We start from the raw sequence: 21995 nt of genomic DNA, 5'->3' as shown, positions 1-21995 counted from the left end.
CTGAAGACGATGGAGAAATGTAGATGGTCCTTTGCTTCTTGGGGCGAGGATCAGCGATGAAGTCTTTAATCCTCTAATGTCTGACGGAGAAAGAACGAACAGGAGGAGAAGATGAAGACGACGAAGAAGACAAGGAAGAAGAGGGAGAGCTACATCGTTTCTTCTTCAGAACAAGTCCGTACTTCTCTCGAAAGACCAAGTCAACTCTGTCAAATACAGCTTGAACAAGAGTGTCTGCAGATGGAGCAGCTGCAGATGAAGTCATTACAGAACCAATGACAGCTGTGACATCACAAGAGCAGACAAACTTTGTACAAGAGCTGGGATAGCCATTAGTATGGGAACTGTCATGGCAGCTGAACAGCAAACCCAAGAAGCTGTAGCCTTAACAGGAGGCGACTCAAGATGATGCACTGAAAAGTATAATGGCGTCTTACGAAGGGGAACAGTGCAAGACTCAGCAGAGTGAAGGCCAGGAGGGCTGGGAACTGTCATGGCAGCCAACACTGGAAAGTGAGAAGACATGAAGTGGGATAATAGGCCATCTAAGATTGGTACCCCTGACAGGCCTAACAAGGCCCAAGCATCAGAAATCTTCTGTGCATCCGAACCTGAAACAAATGAACAAGATGGTGCTGCCTCCACCCTCTCAGGGGGGAACCTTCCCACTCAAGAAAGAGGGGGCAGCATGAGGAATAAAATCTCCTGACCCCTCTCCCAAAACTTCCATGGATGAGGCAATGGAAGAATGGGAAGGGGTAAAATCTTCCAAGGAAGAAGAAGGAACTGGAGGAGGTCTGGACAAGGGAGAAGTAGAACAATGTGGAGCTTGAGAAACATTTATCGAAGGGGGAGAGAGCTCTTCCCAAGATGGCGTCTCCAACTTCCTCTTATGCTGCTGTTTCTTAGCAGAGATCCTCCATTAGTCAGGAGAACAAGAACAACACTCAGGGCAAGGGTTAGTTATGTTACAAGAATTAGATCTGCACCTACTAAAAAACAGAATGAGATAGGTCTCAAAGGAAGCAAGAAAATGCGAACAAGGGTAGTTTTCTACACCGGGACCTTTCCTCTGAGGCTTAAGGGAATGCTTAGATGAGTTTTGGGATTGCATTATCTAAAGCCAAAACACATAATATTTCACCAAGACACAAAAATCTCAAACCAAGGAAATGCGGGCAAGGAGGAAGGAAAAACCAGCTTTAGGGAGGAGAGCAAAAAGCACATCGTCTTCTGAAAGCGATAAGAAGAAAACTGAATACATCACAGGGTTGGAGATTAGGTCGCTGCCTGCTTCCTCCCTCATCCCCATGACTGATGCCAGCAATTCCTTGCATAAACAATTCCTATTGTTTTTTACTGGTTTCCAGCTGGTGCTAAGAGATTTATCCTAATGTTAAGACCCAGGTTTGTTCCACAAATGAACTAAGCAAGTTTATGATGTTTTGTAAATCTTGTATACTAGTATACTATAATTAAAGTTTGGCAAGTTATATGTATCATAAATAGTTACAAAGTTATTTCCAGGAACATGTAACTACAGTAGAATATTGAAATGAACTCTTAATTGCTATCTTATCATGTACTTTCATTTTGAATATTTATGCTGTTCCATATTTATTATCAGTTTTCAAGGACAAATGACTGGCTAACTGCTAATATCTAATGTATCTGTCATACTCTCCCATGGGCTGGACCATAGGCACATTGGATGACATTCCGATATCATAAATGGATTCTGGTTTGAATTTAGGTTCCATTCCATTTGAAAAATATGAATGAAAATTTATGTCATACATAGTTGTCAAAGTAATTTCCTACTGATTTTTTAGTGAATCTATTTTGGTCTGTATTGGTATTTTTTTTACTGTAGCATTTAGTCGTACTTTCTGTCACTGTACATTCTTCCAAACATTTATCAATTTTAGTGTTCCACAATTCAAGTTGGTTGTGTGGTCCCTTGTTCCACAATATGACAAATTTATTAATAAATTTTTATTTTTCATAGCTAACAAACCTGCGGTCTTAACTTATGGATAATTCTTCTAGCACCAGCTGGAAACCGGTAAAAATAACAAATCGGGAATTGGTAGCAATGAGGTAGGCCAATAGGCCTAGGTGGCAACCATCAAGTTCCTTCGCACATGTATCAAAAGAAATGACACCTCAATTTCTTCCATCCCAGGAAACTTGATTGAGGGGTGACCAGAGGTGATCTATGTAAGTAAAGACCGCAGGTTTGTTAGCTATGAAAAATAATGAAAAATACAAATTGATTTATAAATTTGTCATTTGTTCATATGCAGAACAAACCTGGGTCTTAACTTATGGATAGACTCACTTTTGGAGGGAGGAAAGAAAGTCTGGAACCAACTGAAGGTTCAGCACACCTGGTAGCTCTTTCTGGCTTATGGAAGCCTATGGAAGGGAACCAAAGCCTCTAACATAATAAATAAGTGATTATTTAACAGCCAGACTTCTGGGAATCTGTACAATGTGATGAGACAATGTAGGAGGACGTTAAAGAACTACTGTACTGTATATCTGTAGATAACAAACCCTCGTGGCCACCATCAGTTTGCTATCAATCCTCTCTCCCCTTGCTAGAGAGAGGAGGGACTTGCTTTTGCCAAAGTTGAGCAGCCACCATCAGACTTAACAAAAAAAGTGTCCAAGGACCTGTGGACAATGCCCCTCAAATAGAAGGAAGTGAAGGTGGTCTGACGAAGCCACATGCCGGTCTTCAAAATCCTTTGAACAGACAAGTTCTTTTTAAATGCCAAAGAAGGGCCTTCCCCCTAACATCATGTGCCTACACTGTGTTAGGATTGGAGCATGAAGTCGAACCATAGGCTTGTCTGATAGTCTCACGCAGCCAAAAAGAGACCATATTCTTGGACACTTCTTTCTTGTTCCGGCCAGTACCAAAGAAAAGTCTTCGGCACCCCAGTCAGATATGGTGAGTCCTTTTTAGGTAGCAGCATAGTGCTCTGACAGGGCAAAGGAGCAATACATCTGGATCATTGTCAACAAAGTCATTAAGAGACAAAATTGAGAAGGAATCAAATTTGTCATCATGAAAAGAGGGGTTTTGGGTCTCAGCAACGAATTCCAGAACAAATTTGAAGGGTACGGACGTCCAACCCCTCATGTGCTGGACATCGTAGGATAAGCCATGGAGTTCACCAACTCACTTCAAGGAGGCCAGAGCCAGCAGGAAAATCATCTTGAGAGTCAGATTCCTATCTGATGCACGACACAGAGGCTCAAATGGGGTGCGGGTGAGGCTGCCCAGTGCCAGTCAGGTCCCAACTGGGTGGTCTAAGCTCTTTTGGAGGACAAGACTGCTCAAAGCTCTTGAGAACCATTGAGATCTCCCATGAAGAAGAAAGATCGACATCCTTAATTCATAAAACTGCACTCAAGGCAGCCTTGTAGCCCTTGATGGAAGACATGAAAAGGTGCTTCTCTCTGCGGAGAAAAACGAGAAAATCTGCTACTTGCTGAACAGAAGCTCCGATTGGAGAGAGACCCCGTTGACGACACCAACCACAGTGAATGGCCCACTTGCCTTGCTACACGGCTGAGGAAGATCTGAGATAGCCAGACATCTCCGACACTGCTCTGCGAGAAAAGCCTCTTGCTCGGAGGACATTCTGGATAGTCTCCAGGCATGAAGAGATAGGGAATCTCTGGAAGTGGGGTTGACAGAGAAGGTTGTGCCACAGAGGAGTTTTTATATTGGATGGGCATAGGAATATAAGGACAAAGTTTACCATGTCTTTACTGATCAGTTCATCTTCATTTTTTGGATAAACCAACTATGCCTTGAATGATAAATCCTTTGATTTTTGTAATTAACACAGTTTTTTTATGATTGTTAAACTCTAGGCACTATTTCTCTAACCACTCACTTTCATTTGCCTGTCTGAAAAACATTCATTTGATGGCTCTCTTGTTAAAAAATTTTACTTGTCTGTCTCAAATACATTCGTTTCATGGCTGTCTTGTCAACAACAAATGTTAAAAATTTTACTGGTGATACTCTTATTGCTCATTTTGACAACGATAAACCTCAATCATTTATAGTTACTGAACAAAGTTAAAATAAATCAAATGTGGGTTTTCTTACTTTCACATTTTTATTTTTATAGGGCTTTATTCTTATATGTGACTGAATTACCTAAAGAGGATTCATCTTCAGAATCTTATATTTCCAAGCAATGGTCATTACCATTAGCATTAATTTTTTTTTATCTTGGAATGTATACCAACAAGATTTAGAAAATTTCATTTACCTACCACTTTTTTTATTTAATCCAACAACTAGGAGCAGAACTTTACATTTGACTTTCACCTCACTTGATTATGCCAGCTACTAAAATTTTGCAAGTGAGGGGGATGCTGTCAATCTCATCTTCCCTCCTTCATGTTATGGGAGTGCCTAGAAATATAATTAAGGCCATGCAGAGGGCCTTGCCTACAGATCAATCCTGAAAGGGAAGGAGAAAAAAAAAAAAAAAAAAAGTGGAATAAGGGTAAAAATGACAAGATAATTTATTAGGGCAACTACTTACTGTCTGGTTATGACTTAGCTATTATAGTCTGTTCAACATTCTAAGATAGCTAGGGTGGGGCCAGGAAAGGAATACAGCATTGCCAGATCTATTTATCCTTTTAAATCTGACCCTCGAGGTTAATCCCTTGTTTATGCCTTTACCTGAGATCTGTCATTTACTGTACTTCGTTTTGTAAAGAAACGAGTAGTATTTGGTTGTTCTTAATGATTTTCCGTTCTTTACGTGCTTTTTGGAAATAATAATCATAGTTCTTATAATAATACCATAATGCATTTATTGCATTAAAAATCTTAAAATTTGTGTGGGTGGTTCGGCAGGAATGGCTTTTCAAGCCATTTGATTATTGTCCATACTCCATATTGGTTATACGACTGTATTTTTTCAGTGCCTCTGCAGGTTAATTAAGCACTCATCATTTAGGAGAGAAAATTACCATTAATTATGGGGCACCCTTGTTGTTTCTTTAATATGAAATATTTTAAAATATTATAAACAGTTTACTTGACCTGGGAGTAAAGATGTTGGCCGTGGGGAGATCTGATCCGCTTTGGCTATCCCTTGGGCTATCAATACTGTCCAGTGACTGGCTGCTTGAGGTGACCACCATTGTTACTGTTTTAGATCGAGCTGGCCATATAAATGCCCTCGCTGACCACGTGTCAGGGAAACAGGTTTGGCAGCGGCGGCCAAAATTTATGCCATGTCTCTTTGTTTTTATGAAGATAGATTAGGCTTGTACTGCAAATATGTGAAGCCTAATATGTTTCAATGTTATCTTTAAATGAATAACATTTCTTTTTCAAATTTCACCTGAACAAGCTCTAACAAGGCAAAACTTTTAATCATAACGAGACGTTTGACACCGCTGTATTCTTTTCCTGGCCCCACCCCAGCGATCTTAGAATGTTAAACAGACTATAGTACAGTAAGTGCTGTCTGAAGCCATCCACCTGATGGCAAGCTGTTGGAGTCAAGGGTATCAAGATTAATAAAATTACGGTAACTGTAAAGCAGCTGGTTTGTATTCCATTTAACTACATCATCACATATGACTGTCCAACCTACATCCATCATCTTTGAAAGCAAGCCAACAAGAAAATTTTTAGTCTTTAATAAAAAATGAAAAAATGAACAGTAGGCACAGGACAAAATCTATGTTATTAAAACTAGAAGAATATCATTTAAGAAATGTGGCAAAAACTCATAAAAACATGTGGGTACCTTGTTACAATATTTATGATGGATAACAAAGAATATTAATATATGGCTGGTTGAGTGTGACTATACAAGAACTGCTAAACATAAATGACCCAATTATTACAAAATTCCATTAAAAATTTTTACTGTTAACAAACCATTTACTGATGTTTGCTATCAGTTAAAACTTATTTCAAAATTATGATACAAAAATAAAAGATGGCACTTGAACTACCAGTAAGGAATATATGAAAGCACAGATAAGGGCATGCTAAATAAAAAAAGTTAACTGGCTGAGTAATTCTAAAAATACTTATGGGAGTGATATGACAGTGTCAGTGAACTATAACAAAACAAAAAAATTAATAAGCCTAAATAATATGGTTAGCCTGAATGATAATGATTCATACAGTATATCTTGTAGAGTTAGTAAGTTCCCCCTAGAAGTAAAAAAAAAAAAATCTCTTTGCTTGTCACAAATTACATCAAATATAAATCAACAAAAACGGCTTCACATCTCAACCTGTAAGCCAATACAAGGCTGAAAGCCACAATGTACAAATACTGTATCTGGCATGTTCTTAACAATTTCATGCTTTCCAGCTCATGTAATACCTTTACAGCACTTGGGTTGTTGTCTTAAAAAAAGTGGCATAATCTATTTTATGATCCACTGATTTTCTGAGGTAAGACAACTTTACTGTACTTTGTTGTAGGCAATAATAAAGATACTAAACATATATGAAGGCAATCTTAGAAATTGAAGTATTGTCAAAATTAGGCAAAAATAATGAACTCCAATATCTGAGTGGTCTTTTCACATCATGAGAACTGATAGCTACAAAAACCTAGCTCTCACTTACTTCTCATCTTGCTTATCAGTAACTAAAAAAGTGAAATACTGACCATTATCAAATTAGAATAAATGCAATCTGAAGACCAATGATGAAACTGACAATTCAGCTCAAAAATACAAGTCACTAGTAAAATAATTTGGTTTTGAAAACAATGAATACTGGTATACATAAAATGATAAACACAACAAAATCCTTTACCATTCTTACACAATAACATAACACACAAGTGCAAATATAAATCTGGTATTCCAATATGAATAGCTTTCAATGGAAGATATAAAGGAGGAAAATTGTGAGGACAAAAAATTACTTTTTGTTTATGTCCTGAGTGAAAGAATTAAACCTATATTATTTGTTGAAAATACTACTGTGAATGTTTAAATGTTTTCATGCACACTTCCAACAACTGGAAAAACTTGTACTTATTAAAAACTGTCTCAAACTCATGAAAAAACAATTGTATTACACTCATACACTCAACATTTCAAACACTTTGGTGTTAACCTGCAAGCTTGCAAGCTTTTCATCATACTGCTCCACTTTCAATACAATGATTCTATCTTATTGTTCTACTGCTCCTTGTTTTTGTTCTTGTGCTAGTTTCTACTGTTTTACTTTTTGACAATGAAGCAGCTCTCTTATTACTATCTTCTCTTGAAGGTTTCTCTGCATTTATTTTCCTCGGTCTTCCCCTAGTATGCTTCAATTCCTCCTTTTCTATAACTTCAACATCATCAGCACTATTAGGGCTATCCTTGTCACTGAAAATGAGAATGGTGGGTGTGGCTGATGCCAATGTGTTCTTTGCAACTTTTTTCTTCCTTTCAGTATTTGCTTTTGAAAGATGCTTATTTTCTCTACCTATGCTTTTAGTTTCTTTGGAATTGCTAGCATGTATATTTCCAACACCCTTGGAAGACAATTTTGAAGACAAATAGTCAGGCGATGATCCTGGATTTAAAACTTTTTGAACATTCCCACTTGAGGTAGTATCTAAACTCAGGGTACCAATCTGGTCTTCAATTTCAGCTACATCGAGGTTCTGTTTTTTCATATGGGTGCTGGTTAATTTCTGGCATCTTAAAGAACCAGACATTTGCCTACCTGAGCTCTTGGTATATTGCTTAGTATGTGTAAGAGGAACTTTTAAAAAGTCCTTGTCTCCACAATCCTCTTCCTCATCTGAAGATGAAGAAAGATCAACAACTTTCTTTCCCATCTTAGTTGACTTCCTTGGAAGTCTATGAGAAATCTGGGTACTAGGCCTCCCATTAAGCCTTTTTCCAAGAGGTCGTGCAGGTGTCTTAAAAGTTGTATATACAAGTTCTTCTACATCACTGTGACATTCACCAAACTCTTCATTTTTGCATTTTCCTGAAATTTAGTCAATACAATTAGGAATAATACTGTGTAGCAAATAAAAAAAAATCAATTTTTTGTGAACATCACTGGAATTATCATCAAATGCATATATAGACCATAAGATCTTCAACTTAATTTCTAAACTATGTATTTACTATAAAAAAGTACTCCTCTATATTCTTTCTTTTGAATGTAAAACTATCTGAGAGTAGTGCCATCCTGAATGTAAGGGTTGTTCTTTTTACAGAGTAACTATATGTTTTGCACCTCATTCTGACCATGTGAACCATGACACAAGTACTTGGTTCAATTACAATATAATACTGACAATCACCAATTTTGATAACTAACTGGCTATCATTAACTTTTGATAACGAACCAGCTAACATTAGCCATTTGGCATAAAGTCTCATGATTCATGAAGATTATCTTAGTATGCTTCTCTATATATATTTTGTTATGAAAAGGGGCATGTGAGATTATGTAAGTAGAGATGCAGAATGACAAAAGCTCAAAATTAACTGTTTTAAAAGAAAATATAATTAATTATTATAAAAGAGATATCTCCTTGGATGATGAATGTCCAAAGATAAACAAAATTATAAAAGTGAGGACACAAAGACCATGGAGTTCCAAAGTTTATGATACATATCATGAGTGAGCTAAAAAGGGTTAAGCAAAACCTGACATGTGCTTTATTCTTGATGAAACTATGGAGAATGGGGTTTGTACAGCCATTGAAAGTGTCACTTAATAGCAGCTTTCACTTCCAACCAAGTAATTAATAACCTGAAGAAAAACAGTTCATGAGAATACGAATGCTTTCAACGAGAAAAGTTCCATATCATTACCATCGAATAAAAGAAAAAGATAATGGAACTCAAGAGTACAACAAATAATTGTTTTATATGAGGTACAATATTGTTATCTATTTTTCTATTTTTCTGATGAGTACCAATTTTTTTGGCTTTGGAGAAGTTAATGCCAGGGCAACTTCCAATTAGTATCATTATCCTGACTTTCAAACGTTTTCAAGTGGCTTTAGTAGGCAACCTAGAATCCATCAGTTTTCTGGTTGGGAGAGCACTGATAACATTATTCCAGACATATGACCAAGAGGGCCTTGAAAATACATGCAAGTCTTGAGTCCATATCTTAGCTATATGAAAATCCCAGCTAGTTTTGGCTGAGCCAGAGGCTTTTGTTTTATTTTCCATAAGCCCCTAGTTTAGCTAAAACTTGCTGGGATTTTCATATAGTTAAGATATGAATCTGAAGATTTGGATTTATTTTCAAAGCTCTCTTGCTCGTTATGTCTGGAATAATATTATCACTGCTTTCCCAACCAGAAAACTGATAGATTCTAGGTTTCCTACCAAAGCCACTTGAAAATATTTGAAAGTTTGGAAAATAATGCTAATTAAAAGTTGCTAAGCATTAACTTCTCTAAAGCAAAATAATGGTACTTGTCAGAATAAGGGAAAAGTATGAACAAATGAAAAAATAAATTATATAATTAGATAATTCTTGAAATGCAGTAATCCCTCGATTATTCAGATTGACAGAGCCAGGGTCCCTGTTGGATAAGGGCAAAATCTGGATAAAGACAAGTAAAAAATCTGTGTGTGTTATACTTTAAATTGAAAACTTTATGCAAAAGGCAAATATCTACCTTTTACCTGATATTTTTAATAATATATGCTGCCTAAATACACTTTCAAATACTGTAATGCAATCCCTTCTTTTTCTCTTTCTTACATGATACACAATTTGGTAGGTAGGTAGGTAGCCTACCTGCGTTTACCCACAGCCTACCATGGTTTTATCACCGTTAATGCATTTTTACACAGCAACTTTCTTATCATTTGTTACCATATTGTATTACCAACATGTGATACAAAATGTATGCAGTATAGGTGAGCTATTGGCCTCAGCTGGGTGTTACACTTAACAGCATCCATTTGCATAAGTCAATTAGGATATTACAGCTGTATTTAAGATTAAGGTAATGGTAAAGGGACTGACAATCTTACTTACTGAATCCATTTATACTGTATTATTATCACGTTATATCATCATCATAATATAAAAAACTGATAATCTGCCATATATATTTAAGTAGACTAGGTTCTCCAAATGAGCTGATTGAGGCCTACCCCTGAAATAATTGGGAGAATCCTTTTTCAGCTACTAAAAGTAATGGATTATAAGTGGAATTATTATTTTTATTGTTTTGCATACTGTAAATGTAACAATGGGTATACAAGGGTCAACTAACATACTTTACGTTGAAAAAAATCCCTCAAAATCACAAAACATTTCTTTCCCAATACTTTTGTTTATATTCAATGTTATGTCAGTTCTTGGGTAAGTGGTGATCATGCAATACAGTAAGTGGCTGTTAATTATAGAGATGGTTATGCATTGTTACATAAGCCATAAGTTCGGTAATCTTGTTTGAAAGCCTAGCTTAGTACCATCTACCGAAAATGAAATTCGCAATACAAGCATTGCCTATTACTGTACAATATAACCTAAAGAAAAAGAAACTCGTTCAGTAAGTAAAGACTATTTTGATATTTTACTTTCATTTATCATTCACAGTATTTAAAAAAATTGGTTTGCTGAGGAAAAGAAGCTGGCCTAACATTATCTTGGCTATTGAAAATGCCGCAACTCACAAGATACGTCAGATATACAATAAAATTATGTTTAAGGGACAAAATTTATAGGGTCACATGATATGTGAGATTGTTTGATACATGAGTATATACAGCATATTTCATTTGCTTTACTCATTTTGCCCTATCTTGGATACTGTGTTTTGTAAAATGCCCTCTGTTTACATCTTTGGTACATATGGCATTTCTCAATAATGACTGTCCACGGAAAATTCATTTTAAGAACACTACTAAAAGTAGTTTATCATTTTCTGTTATATAGGAATTAAAGGTTTTTCATTTCACCTCATAATATCACACAAGCCTTACTCGTATGCCTGTGTGTGTTCAAATCTACATGTGGCATTTCACCAGTGTTGGCATACCCCCCTCTCACTTTGAGAGTGTGTATTTCTTCATGCAGTATCACAGTTGACATTTTCTTTTGCTTTGCTTGATTTTCTGTACAGTATTTCAATACAAGTTTAGTTGACTCTAGGCATGATTACCACACATAGCATAACAGTACTTAACAGAATATTTTTTCACTGTTGATATTTCATCTCTAATTAAGAATATTTAAAATGTGAATTTGTAGATGTTGGCTACACTTGCTATTTATAACTTCTCTCAACACCATCAACCAAAGGATGGAGTGAGTGCATACCTACGTACCCTACGCACTTGACTGCATTTATCTTTTGGTTGCAAAAATAAATATGTAAAAAAGGAGCCAAAGTTTCTTCGGCGCAATCGAGTTTTCTGCACAGCCGCTAAAGCATAAAATCAAGGCCACCAAAAATAGATCTATTTTTCGGTGGTCTCGGTATAATGCAGTATGAGCCGCAGCCCATGAAACTTTAAACACGACCCAGTGGTGGCCTATCCTATATCGCTGCCAGAAGCACGATTATGGGTAGTTTTAACCTTAAATAAAATATGAAAAAACTGCTGAGCCTAGAGGGCTGCAATTTGTTGTTTGACGATTGGAAGGTGGATGATCAACATACCAATTTGCAGCCCTCTAGCCTCAGTAGTTTTTAAGATCTGAGGGTGGACAGAAAAAGTGCGGACAGAATAAAGTGCAGACGGACAGATAAAGCTGGCACAGTTTTCTTTTACAGAAAACTTGTGGGGAGTATGTCGAAACTTCAACAAGAGAGATTGTACTTTTCTGCAAGTTGTGGTATAGTTTTGTGTATTCTATTTAAATTTATGTAAAGTGGAAGTGCGTATTATGTAGAAGAATGATGTTTTGCTGTGTTTGTATTTAGTAGTGAAAATCAGGAATGATATCAATAACTTGACTCCTCATAAAAAAAAAGGCAGGGGTACACTAGCTCAAATGGTAACAGTGCAAAAATATGAAAAGGGAGTTTATATTCCTATTAAAAAGTTGAATGCTCATAAAAAAAGTCAGGGATACACTAGCACAAATGATAACCACCCTCTAGCAATGGGTTACTTCATCACTGCAAATTACTAAATAAAATTTCTGGATATTGACACTACTGAAGCACCCTTTAGCCCTTGTGAAACTTCAGCTGAGACCTTAGTATATTTTTCCTTAACTAGGAGGAAAGGTGAGTTGTGGCCTGAAGAACACCCCCATCCAAGATGAAATCAAGTAAATAAAACGTAGTTATCAAACTTCTGCTTTCTAATCGGGGTCACTAAGACAATTCTAAGCCCATGCAGACAAAAAGACTTGTTTGGGATGGGGTGTAAGAAAAAAGGACTATCTGGGGCATTTACCACGACACCTACATAAACCAGGAGTGCCCAGACTTGGCATAATGTCTTGTCTGTAATTTTAAGTTCTCGTAGAAGAATATGGGATGTCTTCAAAAGGTACTAATTCTTGGCCAGAAATGACATGTCAGGTGAAAACAGTGAAAGCTAGGTATGTGTGTGTGTGTGTGTGTGTGTGTGTGTGTGTGTGTGTGTGTGTGTGTGTGTGTGTGTGTGTGTGTGTGTGTGTGTGATGAACGTTGTCCCCTCTAAGAGAGCCTGGATGCCAAGATGGTCCAAAGACCCCCTTTTGGAGTGCTGAGTTATATTTACACTAAGACTACTGAGCAGAAGCCAGTCTTTGCAATCCAAAGGACTGGAAAAGGGAATTAAAAACTTCTATATCTTAATCATAAAACACAGGCCTTGTGTGATATAACTGTAGTAGCAACAAGGCACTTGTCCTCAAACAGGTGGTTCAGCATATGCCTGCTATCAATGTGGAGGTAATCCAGCCATACTTTTAGCACCTTCCAACATTAAAATCCATGATATTAAAGATAACTGGGAAAATTTCTGCAGTACATAATTCATTTAAAATGTTTCTGAATTAACAACAGAAACAAGGAACACTTAATCTAAAACTACGTCCCAAGTTAAACACACAGGGGAAACTACAGGTCATGGTTGTCATTTCATAATCCAAAGAGTTAGACTAAAAAATTAAATTTTCCTTTCTACTGCAAAAGTGAAAATCATCTATGTATAATGAAAATACCACTGACATGACAAATTTTTAATTAATTTGTAATTTTCATAGCTAACAAACTTATGAGCTTAACGTTAGGATAAATTGAGCACCAGCTGGAAACTGGTAAAATCATATAAAATTGTAGAACAAGGTACTAGTGGCAACGGGGTTTGGCTACTCCTGCCTCCCCAAAATTAACAATGATGCCTGACTAAAACGATATTGTGGAACGAAAACTTTTGATAGGGTTTTATAGGGGCCTGAGGCCGAGAACTTAGCTTTCCTGCAATGATATCCATAAATTTTGCCAATCTTTAACACAAAATAGAATTTCTTCTGGAGTGACCCGGGTAGTGTCTGCTACAACCACAGACCAACAGAGTAACATATTTGGCCGACTCATGCACTGTTTTCACAGTTATAGGCCATTTGTTTTAGGCAAAGGAGGGAGCACTCTTGCCTTGAGTCCTTTTTTACTCAGTCACTCTGTGAAATCAAAAGCACTATTCTGGCCAAGATCAACTATGAAAGAATTTTTTTAAATTGGTTGGTCTGTCTCATGGAGCCCTGGTGGGACCATAAGAGTAACTCCTTAGAGGTCAATTAGAGGCTACCAAAAATGGTTTTCCTGCGTCAAAACCTGTTTTATAAGTTTTGATCGTCTACAACTAATGTCCAGATAAGATTAAAATAAAGCTTTCCTTCCAAAAAAAAAGTGCAATACAACCACTGCTGCCTCTTGTAATGTTATTTCTTATGAAGGGATCTCAGTTTCTGGGTTAACAGACAGGAGAGATTCATAACTGGAGGCTGGATAATCACGGGTGATACATTAATTGAATGAATAATAAAGGAAAAACAATAAATAAGGAATTATTCTTTGGCCAGATGAAACTTGAATTTTTCCTGTATACCACAAGCAAGCAATTTATCTTTAGGAGTTGAAGTAACACAGGCAGTTATGGTGAAAACGATATAGAACATAAAACATGTACTGTATATAACATCTATGATCTGAAGTAGTGTGTTGATTAAGAAGGTAAGAGAAAACAGTGCAACACAAAGAAGAGTTTGAGAAATAGAGCAGGAATGACTGACTTAAGGGTGAAAATTGGTGTCAATCAAGAAAAAGACCAGTTGTTATTTTTGTTCACTATTTTTAGCACTGAATTTTAAAATGACACAAGATATATATTACTATGTGGTATCACAGGCTTTTTGCATATCAAAGTTATTTGTGTATTAAAACTAACAATGAATGTATCTACCAGATGGAATACTGACTCTATAGGGGCTCTAACATTTTGTGGGTAGGTGTTATGATCTAATTTTTTATAGCACAGCCATTGTTCGTCCTCAAAGAAGTTACTGTACACTCTCATGGTGCCCCCAGGCCTCCATAAGACAGACCACCAATTACAAAGAATTTTCTTTTAGCTGATCTTGGCCAGAATAATGCTTATTGGTACAGTGATAAAATATAAAGGACTAAGGACAGGAGGGGCCTATCTCCTGTCCTACAACAGCTACCTCTGCTCTCACTAAGTCTCACTCACACAGATGTGACAACTGCATATGTCAGCCATCTTCATTACAATTTTAGCAGGTAGGCTTGCATTGTTTAAATTGGGAGCCAGTAAGCCTCTTGCATGGCAAGAAGTTAGTAGATCACTAGGCTACGCTGTAATTGCCATGCTGTTTCTTCTTATTTAGCAAAGTGATAAATGGCATTAAAGCAATAATATTAGATTATTTTGTTACTGAAACTTATTATGCAACGCCCTTTTTAACACCGACTAATAATTTGAAATTACCAAAAAAGGTAAACCGGGTTAGCATAACGTCCTATGAAACACAGACATGATCATAGTTCCTAATCGTGCTTAACTTACAAGCCTTGGTGTTTACTAAAGGCCAGTATTTCCTTTGTAGCATTTTAAATCAAACTAAATGGTTTTGTGATATTGACATTTCCCTGGTTATCCTTCATACAGGGGTTCATTCAATACTAAAGGAATACAACCATGTGGATCTACTTCCAACAGGTATTACTCAGCCCGTAGTGATGTCACAGGTGTTGAGAAAATTATCTTGATGCTTGTCTTTTTCCTAAGGGAATATTGTAATACTGTACAGAAGTACTTTTTTTATAATGGTGAGCTTTGACAAATAATTCAAAATCTTAAGAGATACTGATTTTATATATTGTTGTTACAACAATTCCAATCATTATTGATTTTATTTATGTACAATTACAATTTTTAATACTGCATCACTTTATAAAATATACTGTTCGGATCCTTGGTACAGGCAGTTCCCGGTTATCGGCGGGCTCGGTTACTGGCGATTCAGTTTTTCGTGGCTTGTCTAGTGACAAAAATCGTCAATTTTCAGCACTGATAATTGGGTATTGGTGTCGTTACATACCCAACAGAGGTGCCGAAAACCAAAACTTGGGGTGGTTTTTGGCGCTTACTGGCACTGATAAGCACTGAAAATCACCGATTTTTGGTTAACAGCGATTTTCACTTATCATCACGTCGTCGGAACGGAACCCCTGCTGATAACCAGGGACTGCCTGCATATTAATTAGTTTGAGAAATATTTTTAAAATATGAAGAGAAGTATCAATTAAAATAAGTAAAAATAAAATTGTGTGAAAATTCCTTGTTTTATGCAGGTTTTTAAGTATTTTGTCCAAATCATTATGAAATATTTCATTATGTTTAGACATGAACAGTCCTGCCAACCATGTTAACTAAGCATCATCTATATAAAGAGCTTTCTGTTAAGACTGTTATTTCATGCAAATAATAAATATATGAGTGGAGTTTGGCATAGCTAATGTTATCAGATTGCCATCTGTTTAAGGTTCTTTTTGTTAAAAGAAAGAAAGTTATTTTAAGTTACCAAATAGGATATAATTATCAAGTATATTATATAATTTATAACTTCCTTTCTTAAACTAAATACAGTTCACTTTCCTGAAAGGTGGTGAAATGCACTACTGTATAAGGTTCAGATGGCACGCCTGCAACACCAAATGTTGAGTAGACCAGTTTGGATACAAGATAACTTCCAAATATTACATATGCCAATTTTCGTTTTAATACCATCAAAAGTCTTACATTGAAATTGAAAATTTTTCACAAATATGAAGGAGAATTCAGATACACCAGAGAAGGTAATTGTGAACATTGATTTTTTACAAATGAATGGTTTAATGGGAGTCACTATAATAGGCCTAGACTGAGTGGTAACTGGCAATGTCATATGAAAGGAGTTATCAGTGCTTTTGGGGGTTACACTGCTTTTGGGGGTTACACTAAATATCAAAATATGAACAGCATTCATGAACTGAAACTGGACAGAGAAACCACTTTTATTGAATATATGGGATAAAAATAACTTTTACTGTTGTTTTTCTTGAACTGTGTTCAAAAGAACATATGGACTTACCTTTAGATGATGTTGTTCTTTATTTATATTCGAAAGCATTTATTGAAGTCTCATTAGTTAATATTTTTCTACTACATGAAATTTTTTAACGTTGTGTTTCAACCTCTTGCTCACTATCAACATTATCTACCACCCATTATGGATATTAATAATATATAAATACATTATTTTTGTTTTTCTGTTTTACCTCATTATGGAAATAACATTTTTCTCTCAGGAAGCAAATAATTCAGTCCTCAACCATACAGTTTCAGAATTAGGTCAAATGGACAATTCAATGAGGCCATTCAACACTGAAATGATCAACTATATGTTGGTATAACGGCTGTAAAATAATACATTACTGATTGTGAAACTTTAATACCACAGAAATACTTAACAAAAACCATACTGCATATTATAGGATTCCCTGCCTTTCACAGATCAGGCAAGTATCATTAGGCCTAGCCAAACATTTATAGGTTAATATTCAACATTTTTTTTATATTTTAATAATGACACACAAAATGTAATAAATAGTTTTGTTTTTAACACTGTATACACAAAACATAAAGGCCTATAAATTTTGAGTGCAAAATAAAACCATCTTCAGACCGAAAAATGGTGTGGGCTGAATTACAGGATAAAATTAATACCACAAGTCTTGGAAAAAAAAATATGAAAGAATTATAATTTTAAATTCCTTTAAATGGAATGTTATTTAGCTCAGCTACCATGATATGCATAGCCCACACAGTAGCCATTAGCAAGCAACTTGTTTGTTTCTTTTATATCAAGCCAGCCTTGTGCAGGAACAGGCTCTTGCTCATGGGCAACCCATAACCAAGTGACAGAAATGGTTAGTCTGTCATCATGGCACATCGTGCGCCTGCAACGCCTGGTCAACAGTCGCCAAATAGCGCTTGCTGAATATTGCCATTTGCATTTTGTTTGAAACATTAAAGGAACTGATGCAAAATTTTGTATTGGACCAACTAAAGCAGCCTACAGGCTACATAATCTTTACCTGGTGCTTGGGATATTTACATAGACCAGGCAACCAAAAGTTATGAAATGTGTAGAAATATATAGTATGAATAACCATATAGTTTTGTCTTAATTGAGTTATGAAGCATTTGTGAGGAAATCCTTTAAGGCGATATTATTATAGTAATTGTGAATTAATATTTTAACACCTTACTACTTTATGCATATGACCCATTGATCATGTTTCCTTACATCATACTATGGACATGTACTTGTAGTCATGTAGGCCTGGATTAATTTGAAGTGTCTGCAGCCTATACTGGGAAATAGGTAGCCAACACTTTGCAGTTTTTATTAAACACGTGTTCCTTTTATCACTACTGGGCTACTATTACGCAGGAACTACACATACCCATGCCACAGCAGATTGCACAGTCTGCTTTTCGCCTGTGGAAATGGCTCATAACTACCTGCCATGAGCCAGCCCCTCAAGGAATAAAGGACAATTTGGTTGCTGGCTGGACATGCATGAAATATGCCACATGCTCCTGGCAAAAAGTTTAAATGGTGAGAGAGCTCATTTTAAAGCTATCTCTACTTATAGATTTCAATATGAACAAGCAAGAACTATGGCAGTGTTTCCATCTGTCTCTGAGCAGAATCCACATTTGGGCCAATACTCCAACAGCAATGGATTCTAGGAACTCCGTCTTCAACTCCTCCAATAGAGACGAAGAGTCTTTCCTCGGGAGAGAGGTCACTGATACCTGACATGAAGCAGATATAGCCATTGAAATTTCCCTTCTGAATCTGGTTGATCTAGGGAACAGTCTTTTGCTTTACATGAAACATATACAATACTTCAAATGAGAATCTTGCCTTTCCCATGCAGCAATCATGTATTGAGGGAACCCTGATAGGGTCCACCCAACCCTATCTGAAGTGTCTGTACCTTCTAGAGGGTAGTGACTTATCCTGGACTTCTATACTGCCAGCCAGTGGTGATACAACTGCCTTGGCTCATCAGTTCATGCAAGCTTCCTGATAGGAAAATTCCACTTGCTATACTTTCTATACTGCCAGGCAGTGATGACACGAGTGTCTTGGCTTAATCAGTTCATGCAGGCTTCCCTGGTAGGAAAATTCTGCTTGCTATGCTTTCTACACTGACAGGCAGTGATGATAAGACTGCCTTAGCTCAATCAGTTCATGCAAGTTTCCCTGACAGGAAAATTCCGCTTGTTGTACTTTCTATACTGACAGGTAGTAATGATACAACTGCCTTGGTTCAATCAGTTCATCCAGGCTTCCCTGATGGGAAAATTCCACTTAATGTACTTTCTATACTGCCAGGCAGTGATGATATGACTGCCTTGGCTCATCAGTTCATGCAGGTTTCCCTGATAGGAAATTCTGCTTACTGTACTTTTCATACTGCCAGGCAGTGATGATACAACTGCCTTGGCTCAATCAGTTCATGCAGGCTTCCCTGATATGAAATTCCATTTGCTGTACTTTCTATACTGCCAAGCAATGGTGATATGACTGCCTTGGCTCATCAGTTCATGCAGGCTTCCCCAATGGAAAAATTTCACTTGCAGTACTTTCAGAATTCTGGGAGGAAATAGAGAACAATATCAAGGCTGACCCCATAAGAGTGTAACTACTTTGAGGACTCACTTGCTACTACTGAACATCAGCATAGAGATGCTATCCATGATTCCCAAGTCGAATTCAGGTCTATTCTGGATATGGAACTGGGTGTGAAGTCTAAAAATTTTTCATCCTTAAAACTAGAGGATTGAGAGGCTGCACAGTCTGCTCGGGCAGAGACAGGTTTCTCACCAAAAATCTTTGGTCATGGGAACAAGGTAATATAAAATCTAAGCCCAAAAAGAAATTGAATTAGTATCTACATCCCCGGTGAAATCAGAATGGTTAAGAGACAGCCTACTCACTCCCAGAGCTCTGACTGGTAACAACTGAGACCAGGTCAGATAATACAACCTGAAATCAGAATGTAGTAAGGCACCAATATCTGCCCTTGAGAATGATACTGATAAACGCTTGGCAGAGACACCTCAATGTGCATCCTTCCACTAGATGGAAAATATCTCATTAATGAAAAGAAAACTGATTGAGCTTGAGCATATGGAACTTTGGGAGAGCAGTCTTTTCCAATACTGAATGGCCCTTGGTCCCTCCTTCAATAGGAATTCAGAAACCATTGAAGGAGATGGTTATCCTGCCTAATAATATAGCAATGAATGCCAGACAGAAGTAACCATATTAATGAAAGCCATAGAAGCAACCTTTCTCCAGTTTCATGGAAAATATAGTACAACAACAATTTTACAGAGCCAATAACCTCTCTGGGAGGCATCAGCCTTCTGTCTCTTCACTTTTGAAATAATCAATCATGTGAATACAGAATTTCAGAATTTTGTGATGACTGGGAAGCAAGAGTTTATGGCAGATATAAAGCCAGTTGTCTCCACCATCCCAGTATCTGATAGTGCTAAAAAGGAATGAGCAACATTTGTCCTTCCTTATGAGTGGAAAAAGCTCCCATTGGGCTGCCCAGCAATTTGGGACCCCTATGAGAAGAATCTAACAACATCCATGGCTGAATTTTATGCTAGGCTCCATCTATTAAAGAGCTTCCAGAGTCTTCCAGAGCAATGTTCGCTGCAGTAGCCAAAACACTTACCATATATGCCAGCATATAAGGTGACTCAGTGTATAAAGCAACCCCCCATTCTTCATGTAAAAATGTAGGTTTAGAGGTATGTTCGCCGTGTAAGATGACCCCCAATTTGTTCAATTAAAGAACACTATCAGCTGATGTAAGTTAGTTGGTACATAAATAAAATCAATAACTATTGGAATTTTCATACCAAAAATATGTAAAATCAGTATCTTCAAGATTTTAAAAATGTTTGGCAAAGCTCACCATTACGAAAAAATACTTTTGTATTCCCTTACGAAAAATATAAACATCACGACAAATGCTAAACGCCTGTGATGTCACCTTGGCGGAGTAATATACGTTGGAAGTAGATCCCCACCATGAGTGTATTCCTTTAAAATTGGAAAGAACCCCGATATTAAGGATAACTGAGGAACTATCGAGATCACAAAACCCTTTAGTTTGATTATAAAATACTACCAAGGAAATATTGGCCTTTAGTGAGCAACAAGGCTCGTAAGTCAAGCACGACTGGAAACTATGAACATGGCTATGTTTTGTAAACAAGAAAGTTAAACTACCCCAATTTACCCCTTCGGTAACTTCAAATTATCTATCAATGTTAAAATGGTACTGTACAATAAGTATCAATAACAAATTGTCTAATATTATTGCCTTATAATAATGGTACTGTGGATACAGCTGTTAACAAAGTGAGAGCTCGCTCATCCTAATGTCTAATTATGATAATAACCAACAGCAATTACTGTAATTACAATTGTTTTGTTTACAGTATCAATAGTTGTGATGCTAGTGATTCACTTGAATTACCTATGGTTTTTACTGTTATTACAGTTGTTTTGTTTAATGTCAATAGCTGTGATGGTAGTTAACTAATGACACAACTATCAACACTTCAGGGGTTAGCTTATCAATGAAAATCTTCATGAGATTTAAGGTTTGCTTTTTATACTTGGAGTATAGGAAGAACCCCATTTTGGGGGAGATTTTTCAAGGTTAAAAGGTCGCCTTATATGTCAGCATACACAGTATGTGGACCCTACTGGGAGCACTCTACAACTTTCTAGTGTTGCATTAAGGCTTGAAAGAAAATTTTGGTGGGCTCCAAATTTTGCTCCCCAATTTAATCTCCCTATTGCTTTCTTCCCCTATCTGTTAGGACCATTTTGAAGAGTCTGTTGTACAACTCATTGAATGAGCCCAACAACAGAAGTGCACAATATATACTGATCTTGGAAAAGGGGAATCTGGGAAACAATACCCTTGAGAGTTTCCTCTTCCTTAGCCTAAGAAAGCTTGGTGTGAATGAGATCCGTTCAAGCCTCCTGTCACTACTAAAGGACCCCTCCAACAACAGACGAAAGGACAACAATATCATCAACACCCCTTTCAAAGTGGGCAAGACACTCCTACCATGGAAAAGAAAAATCACCTACTGAACTGAGTATTACAAGGAAGGGAAGAGGTAGAGCCCAATAATACTTGCATGGTTGGGGTTGTCTTCTACAGCGTAACATGCTGCGGAAGTCTTCTCCTTGGTGGACACAGTATAATTTTCAATGGACAAGGGTAGAGATGGTCTCACCTTTACCTCCACTAAAGTAGTTTTTTCCAAAAGCCAGACCCCCTTTTAAAAGGGGGCCATAGAGAAAGATGACATGATTTGCCACCACTTCTCAGCATCCCCAAGAGGCATTCCTCCACGTTCAAATTTGACCCATC

General features: G+C 36.9%; 1 protein-coding gene across 1 annotated transcript in view; it reads right to left on the bottom strand.

Moving 5' to 3' along the window:
* Window positions 1–5580: 5580 nt before the first annotated feature.
* LOC136842587 (uncharacterized) overlaps window positions 5581–21995 on the bottom strand; it is a 441719-nt gene continuing 425304 nt past the window's right edge. The window contains 1 exon segment of the mRNA XM_067110134.1: window positions 5581–8008. Within this exon segment, the coding sequence (XP_066966235.1) occupies window positions 7191–8008 (818 nt within the window). The 3' untranslated portion in view covers window positions 5581–7190.

The sequence above is a fragment of the Macrobrachium rosenbergii genome, chromosome 10 (genome assembly GCF_040412425.1).
Source record: "Macrobrachium rosenbergii isolate ZJJX-2024 chromosome 10, ASM4041242v1, whole genome shotgun sequence".
NCBI lineage: Eukaryota > Metazoa > Arthropoda > Malacostraca > Decapoda > Palaemonidae > Macrobrachium > Macrobrachium rosenbergii.
The sequence above is the reverse complement of the archived record's forward strand: the minus strand, read 5'-3'. Positions and strand labels throughout refer to the sequence as shown.